The sequence below is a fragment of the Rosa chinensis genome, unplaced genomic scaffold, assembly GCF_002994745.2.
Source record: "Rosa chinensis cultivar Old Blush unplaced genomic scaffold, RchiOBHm-V2 RchiOBHmChr0c19, whole genome shotgun sequence".
Taxonomy (NCBI): domain Eukaryota; kingdom Viridiplantae; phylum Streptophyta; class Magnoliopsida; order Rosales; family Rosaceae; genus Rosa; species Rosa chinensis.
In genome coordinates, this window is record NW_020126832.1 from 78472 (window position 1) to 86672 (window position 8201).

The 8201-nt window shown below is 36.9% G+C and overlaps 1 protein-coding gene across 1 annotated transcript; it reads right to left on the minus strand.

The window, feature by feature from the left end:
- Nucleotides 1–4398: 4398 nt before the first annotated feature.
- On the minus strand, nucleotides 4399–6785 carry LOC112181273. Its single transcript, XM_024319693.1, has 4 exons — nucleotides 6690–6785; nucleotides 5892–6375; nucleotides 5652–5753; nucleotides 4399–5459 (listed from the first exon to the last, which is right to left on the minus strand). Exons 1-4 carry the CDS (start codon nucleotides 6783–6785, stop codon nucleotides 4399–4401), a joined length of 1743 nt encoding a protein of 580 aa, XP_024175461.1.
- Between the last annotated feature and the right edge of the window lie 1416 nt (nucleotides 6786–8201).

Here is an 8201-nt window from a genome sequence, read left to right on the forward strand (position 1 = left end):
CTACCATTTTGATGGAATTCTTATTAGTTCTAGAGTCATTTATCAAACTAATAATCTATATCTATTTTACAATGTAATTTTTCTACTTGCTCTGTTAATTCTTTTTGTAATAATTGAATTTGTTGTACTTTTATTTTTAGCTGTTCTACAGTTTCTAAAAATTACAATTCTACTTGCTTTGGCTTACTACCAATGATATCTACAAGATCTTTTATTTCTTTTCTACTAGGAAATCTTTGTATATTTCATTATTATCTTCTAGTTGAGATTGGATTTAAGTTACTTTTTTCTAATTATTTGTAGGATTTTTTTTTTTGCAAAAATAATACAATATTTGTTGTAAATTGTGATTATGCTTACGATGTTCTAATTTAATATTTTGAGAAAATTACATATAAGTGCATTTTAAGGTGTTGTTTTAGCCTAAAGGCCACCCAATATTTTCTTCCTTCATAAGGCCACCAGATACAAAATAAGATTAAATTTTGAACATTAAAAATAAAGGAATTTACAGTTCTGCCACTCTGAAAACAGACCCAAATTGTGATATCAATCTAGGGTTTGTTTCATTTTCAGAAATGCATCCTTCTCTCTCTCTCGTCACCGGCGCACGTTCTCTCTCGTCGGCGGACACTCTCTCATCGCCGATGTTCTCCCTCGTCGGTGGGCCTCTCTCAACCGCCTCTTGATCTGGACCTCGTCGCCGGCGCTCTTTCAATTTTCTGTGGAGTATCTTTGTTTGCAGTAGCTTTCTCTTATCTTTGTTTCTTATCTTTGTTTGCAGTAGCTTTCTCTTTTCAATTTCGATTTGCTGTGGAGTATCTTTGTTTGCAGTAGCTTTCTCTTTCAATTTCGATTTGATATGGAGCATCTTTGTTTGCAGTAGCTTTCTCTTTCATTTTCAATTTGATGTGGAGTATCTTTCAATTTCGATTTGCTAGTAGGCTTGACTGTCTTTCGCTGTAGCGATTGTTCTGCTTTGGATTATCTTTTAGAATGTTTGGCAATATGTTTCATGATGCTTGACAGTAGCTTATCTTTAACAACAACTTGGCTTACCAGCTTGCATGTTTAACAAAAGTTTTCTGGTTCTATCTCAATAGCTTTATGGTTTTTTAACAGTAGCTTGTTTAGTCTTTTACAGTAGTTTTTTGTTGTTTTTGTCAGTATCTTTTGTAGCCTTCCACTGTAGCTTTCTTATTATTTAATAGTAGCTTTGTTTGTTATCTTCTCTCATTTTTTTCTCTACTTGCAGGAAGGAAAAATGGCTGAACGTCGAGACTGAACACCACAGTATAGAGCAAGTCTACAGTCATTCAACGAGAAGATGAAAACCTACAAAGGGATGATCAGTCCAGATGTAGTGTTGAGGTTGAACAGGACACCATTCTGGGAGATCATTTATGTCTTCCATCACGGACTTTTAAAAGACAGAGAATGCAGAAAAGTAGATGAGGACATTCTAAGAATGGTCAAGACATACGACGTCAATCAGAAAGGGTTTCTGCTTGGGGAAAGGATACTGAAAATAACCAGTGAAGATGTAGCTATCTGCCTTGGAATGCGATTGGAAGGAGTCACATTCGAGCTAAACAAGCACCACCAGAAGCCAAACAAGAATCGCATCATCGACAAGTATTTTGGAGATACAAAGAAAGTGACAAAAGCGATGGTTGACAGTGCACTTGCCGAATCTTTGAAAGACCCAAGGAATCAAGTCTCAAGTGAGGTGGCATCGCTAATTGTCATGAGTCTGTTCGTATCCTTCTTGTTCTGCACCTCAAGTTCTACATTGTCCTGGAAGTTGGTAGAAATTTTCAGCGATTGGAATTCTTGGCGACGATATTCATGGGCAACCTTAGTACTAGACCACCTGCATAATGGTCTAAGTAAGAAGCAGGAAGACAAAGAAGTCAATTTGTCAGGTTGTTTGCCGCTAATCATGGTAAGTAACCACTGCTGTTAGTTTCATTAACATTTCAGTAGATTTAGCCCTCAAAATTAATGTTTTTCTTATTGTTGCGTAACAGTATTGGTTAGCTGAGAAGACAAAGATGGTCACTCGTTGATCTTCACAAAGAAATGGAGAAACTAACCAACGAGCAGATAGAGGTAAAGAAAGAAAAATAAAGAATAAATTTGCAATAAGAAATCAGTTTAGAAATATATTGTTCTAGTCTTTAACATTGTGTGTACTTTGTTTGATGAAAAATAGGAAATGTTTGACCGAAAGTTGACAGAAGAAGACTTGGAAGTGGAAATGAATGACATCAGAGGAAGAAACAGAGGAGTAGCATCAGATGAAGAGCTGAGGGAAGAAGACTTTGTAACTCCAACTTTTGGAGATTGGGTAAGTAGCTTTCTTTATTGATTTTCAGTAGCTTTCTCTGCCTAGGTTACTACTAGCTTTCTCTGCCTATGTGATCTATAACCAATTAATTTTCTTTGAAAATTTTAGTAGTTTTATGTAACTGTTTGAGTAGCTTCTTTTAAGCTCATCAGTAGCTTTTTAAAAATTTCAGAAGCTTTCAGTTTCATGGATGAGTTAGTGGATTCGTATGATTATGTTAGTAGCTTTCTTTAACCATTTTTGAGTATCTTTTTGTATTCAAATCAGTAGCTAAGAAACTTTCAGTTTCGTTTAATCAATTCTGAGCAAGTTTGTATCTTTGTATAGCTATGTTAGTAGGTTTTTATAACCCACCTCAGTAGCTTTTTAATGTGATTTTTTATTTTTATTTTTTGATACAGCACCAGAAAACCACCCAAGAACTGCGAAAAGAAGAAGCAGAAAGTCAGAAGAGAATGAAGGAGTTAATAGGCTCGTTGGAAGAAGCAACAACTCAGACGAGTCTCTCACAAGAAGAAAACTAGAAAACTCAAGACTTGTTGAAGAAGTTGACCAAAGAGAATGAAAAGCTAGCAAGGCAGAATGATAGATATTGGGAGATGTTGGACAAAGCCTTTGAGGAAGACAATATAGCAACAAGGAAGATACAGATCTTGCAGAACAAATTGTTGAAGAAGTGGAAAGTTTTTACAACCATTGAGAAGGAAAAAAAGAACTTGGAGGACGTCATTGAGCAGTAGAGAGAAATGATACACAATCTGGAAAATGAATTGCTGGAAATGGAAAGAAAGCTATTGGAGAAAGATATGTTGGATTCTCAAGAGGATTTACGGAAAGATGATATAGAAAACAGTAACAGTGATGGTGAGGATGGTGAGGAAGAGGGTGGAGAAGGAGCTGATGGTGAAGATGGTGAGGAAGGTGGAGAAGAAACTGATGGTGAAAATGGTGGGGAAGGTGGAGAAAGAGCTAATGGTGAAAATGGTGAGGAAGAGGGTGGAGAAGGAGTTGATGCTGAAGATGGTGGAGACGATGATGAAGACAAAGAAGAAGAACCTGAAGTGAGAACAACCAGAAAGAAGCACACATCAACAAGAAAAGCTAAAGAAGGCAGGTCTTCTCAAAAACAGGAAGCAAAGAAACAATCAAGGAGAAGGGAAAGGGTGAAAAAAACTATTGTTGATGAAGAAGCAGAACCTGAAGAAGAACCAATTAAAAAGATGAAGAAAGGGAAGAAGCAAGTTGTAAAGAGAAATTCAATGGTGGATCGAATCAAGAACAAAAAAAGGAAGGCTACTGAAGACAAGGAGTTCACGTATACCACTAAAAGAACAAGAAGCGGCAAGAGGCATTAGATGATAATCGGAAACAGTACCTTTATGCAGTGCTGACAGTAGATTTTTTAGGCTATGAAAGTAGATTTCCATATGTGGACGGTACCTTTATGTTGTTTAATTTCCAGCCTTGGTATTTGATGGAAAATGACGTCGGGCTGACAGTAGTATTTTGAAGTACTGACAGTGGCTTTACGAACTGTTAATAGTAGCCTTATGTTTAATTTTCAGCTTTAATATTGGATGGAAATTGATGTCTATTTTGTTACTTCAGCATTAGTTTTCTTCTTTAATGTCCATTTCCAGGTTTGTTTGAAGTTTCATGTCAAAACCATTAGATAAAGTTTCTGTGGATGTAGAAATTTTTGAAGTTTCCATGGATTGACACTCATAAGTTAAACATTATCAATCTCAGAAGCTATTCTCAATGTTAAAAAATGCCAATATAGTAAAAGCTATTACATCATCACTAAAAGCCACTCCCAATCATATAAACAGATAATGCAAAGGTGATCAAAAGGTACTGTTAATGTTGTATAAAGATACTCTGTTCATTTACAGTTGCCAACACAAGTAAAAGCTCTGCTCTGTAAAAGAATGACAGTATAGTAACAACTACTCCAAATGGTATGGAAAGACACTCAAATTGTTATAGAAAACTACTGTTAATGTTGTAAAAAGATACTCCATCTGTTCATGTATTTCTGCCAGCTTTCAGATTGGCGCAATACACGTTATCTTGTTGTGGCGCCCTAACTCACCACATCGGCCACACTTGATACGCCTCCTCATGCCTCCTTCTGCTGCAGACTTCATTCGAACAGATTTTGGCCGGCCGGATGGCCTCCTAACCAATGGAGGCTTAACAACAGAAGTTGAACTAGCTGCATCTTCATAAAACTTCTCCATATTTGGTAAAGGATGAATACCATGCGCGTAGGAATCCATGTAGCTTTGACAGGTGTAAAACGGCTCAATGTAACTATACACAGGTTCCACTCCAACCTTTTGGATTGTAGTACGAGCATGTGAACATGGGAATGAATTAATTTGCCATTGACGGAAAGAGCAAGTGTTGTTCCCAAGATCAACCGCCACTGATTTATCAGAATGAACTTCAAAAACAGTCTCACTAGACATACTAACAGCCCAATGCAGCCCAATATCCATTGATTTCTTCAACAAAGCCTCCATTGGAGGACACAAAATAGTGGTCCACCTCTTGCATGCAACCTTCCTCTCAAACATATTCTCCATAAACTTAACCCTTAAGCCTTCAAACTTCTCAAATATAGGAAGCTCACGCAAATCTCTAGTCCAATTGTTAAGTGACTCGGCAACACTATTTGCCATTTCACCATACCTGTTTCCTTTGAAAAATGCATTGCACCACTTTTCCAACGGCAAAGATAGCAGAAACTCTTCAATAGGCAGACCACCTTCTTTCTTCAAGTCGTGCAAGTTGAAGTTATAGCTTGCTAATGTAGGTGAATAAGCAACTTTCATAAATTCCTCCACAATCTTGTCAATAAAATAATTTCCAGATTGCTTTCGGTACACACCTCTAACATTCTCCTTAAGGTGGTAGTAGCAATATGAATGAGGAGAATCTGGAAATACGCTGGAAACAGCATTCAACAGTCCGCTGTGTCGATCAGTAACAAAAGTCACATTTCTACGTTGCGGAGACAAGATGTTATATAGATGATCAAAAAACCAATCCCAATTCGCATGATTTTCAAAATCTACAACTGCAAAGGCAAAGGGGAAGAATTCTGCAAAAAAAGATATAAAAAATAATTAGTATTTGAAAATGGAAACTGAAACAGAAGCTACTGACCCTTTAAAAGCTACTGATTTAGGTACAGAAAGATACTATCATAGCCATAGATATATACTATCACATGTATATAAAGCTACCGTCCAAGATACTGAGCACAGAGCAGAGGACACAAAATAAAACATACCTTGGTTTCCATTTTTTCCAGTAGCACAGAGCATGTATCCCTTATACTTACTCTTCAAATGAGTCGCATCCACGAACAGAAGCGGAATGCATGACTTAAAGCCTTCAATGCAACCAGAAAAACAAATGAAGAAACATTCGAAACGATTACTTAAAGGATCAGTTTCCAATATGCAATAAGAGCCCGGATTACTAGATAAAATAGCATCACGATACCAAAGCAGCTGAGAATATGAGTCACCATCATGACCATGGACAGCTTTTCTAGCCAACTCCTTCCCATACCAAGCAATCCTATAAGACACATCTAAACCAAAAGAATGCTTGAAACGAGACACAATCTCTTTAGGCTTGAGTTGAGGATTGGACTTCAACTCATTAGCAATCTCCGATTTCACAACATGAGACCCCAAAAGCTTACTCTTTTGCTGCCTAAGAACTCCTTTGTAGGTGTGAACATTATTCAACTTCTTTATGTAGAAAAAGCCATTCACCTTGTTCTTCAAAGCGCGAATAGACCATTGACAACCATCAGAATATCTCTTAGCACACTCTGCAATAACACGACTTGAGGTATTCCGTGTGTACTTGAAAAGAAAACCAGTTTCAATAGCAAACTTGGTCAACTTTTCCCTAAATTCTAACACGCCCCCTTCAAACTTTTGATCCTCATGCCTTATAAAGCCCTGCCACTCATGAGTGAGATAACTCTTTGGAGCCTCAGGCTTATAACACCCAAGTATTCACTTGCATTAATAATATTGCTTGAACCCACTGACAAACATGAAGAAGCACATGAAAAATCATCCAAAGATGTTGTAGAAGTAAAACTACTACTCCCACCACAATAAGGAACCAAAATGGTGCTCCCATTAGAATCCCTCACCAAAATATCAACAGAATTCAATTTAAAATCAAACATACACTTAAACATCAGTTTCACATCCATATTACTTGATAGCACACGGCTTTTATATCGAGGGAAAGAATACCTCAAGTCGAATGAACAAAGATTCAAATTATTAAAACCCACAGAGACCTCCCTCACAATATCATTAAACGTATGCTTCATATCAAGAACGAACATGATCGTCTCAAACATATACATGCACCTCGCATAAGGTTCTGCATCCATGGCTAAGTTACTGCAATTACACATTAGAGGAAGAATAATTATCTTCTATTCGCAATATCAAACAGAAAAGCTACTGGAATCAGATTGAAAATGAATACGAGCAGAGGAAAAGAAAGTTACTACCACAGAAAGATAAAGACACTATAACAGTTATACAAAGCTACTATATGTAATCAAAAAGGAAAAACGAAGACATGACAAAGATTGGTATTATAATGAAAAATGACGACAGCAGCGTGCCGCTGTACCGCGAACCTACCAGTCTATCAATCAGCTTCTAGTTTTGATATAAATTAAAAGGCAAGAGGAAAAAACAAAGAATATATAACAAAACAGCAAATGTAGAATTATTTCATTCTGTTAGTTGCTTTTCTGAACTGTATCAGTAGCATTTACAAACTGCATTTGTAACTTTGACTGTACAAATCAGCTAAAACCTGCATTAGTTAACAGAGATAGCTATGAACAATCAACTTGCACAACAGTTTCATTATGCAATCAACTTTCAACAAAAACACATGATTGATACAGTGATGAAATCACAACAACTACGCATGATTTAACAGCTAATTTAACTATAAGCTACGCACAATTTAGGTTTAGCAAAACAAAAATGAAATCACATTGATGAAATTTGAAATACAAATCAAGCTAAACAAATTGTAGAGAGAGAAGGCTGAGATCGAATCAAAACAAAAACGAAATTACAGTGATGAAAATCGAAGTAAAAATCAAGCTAAACAGAGTGCAAAGATATGGAATTAAACCTCAATGATCGATTAGAGACTGTTGCGAACTAGAAGGAGAGCTTCATCTTCGTTTCGGAGCTAGAGAGAGAGCTTTGTCTTCCTGAGCGAGCTAGAGAGAGAGCTTTGTCTTCCTGAGCGAGCTAGAGAGAGAGAGCTTCACGGTTTGCTAGAGAGAGAGAGTTTCATCGTGGTAGAGAGAGAGAGAGACTGAGTAACTGAAACAGAAATTTAAATAATAGATAGGTGAGGGTAAAATAAGTATGGTTTTTTACTTCAACAGTGTCTGAACTCTTCAAGGACTTTTGAAATGATACCTGAACTTTCAAAGTGATCAAAGTGATACCTGGACTCTAATTTTCTTGTCAACGGAATACCTACGTCAGAATTCAGTTACGGCTCCGTAATCCGGAGGCACGTGAGGCGCATGTGATCAAAAAAGTGAGGGCAAAACAGACTTTTTCTCCTGATTCCCCCCTACAGTCGATCAAAAACTCAATTCCCTCTAAACTAACCACACTTTGGGAAAATCTCATACCTAAATCAGTCCCAAACTATTGCTCCCAAAACAAAAAGATCGATAAAAGCGAATCAACCAGATTGGAAAAGGGCTCCATTCAATTTTATTCCCGACAAAAAGTGATCGATGGCGAAGATGTGGAGATTCTTT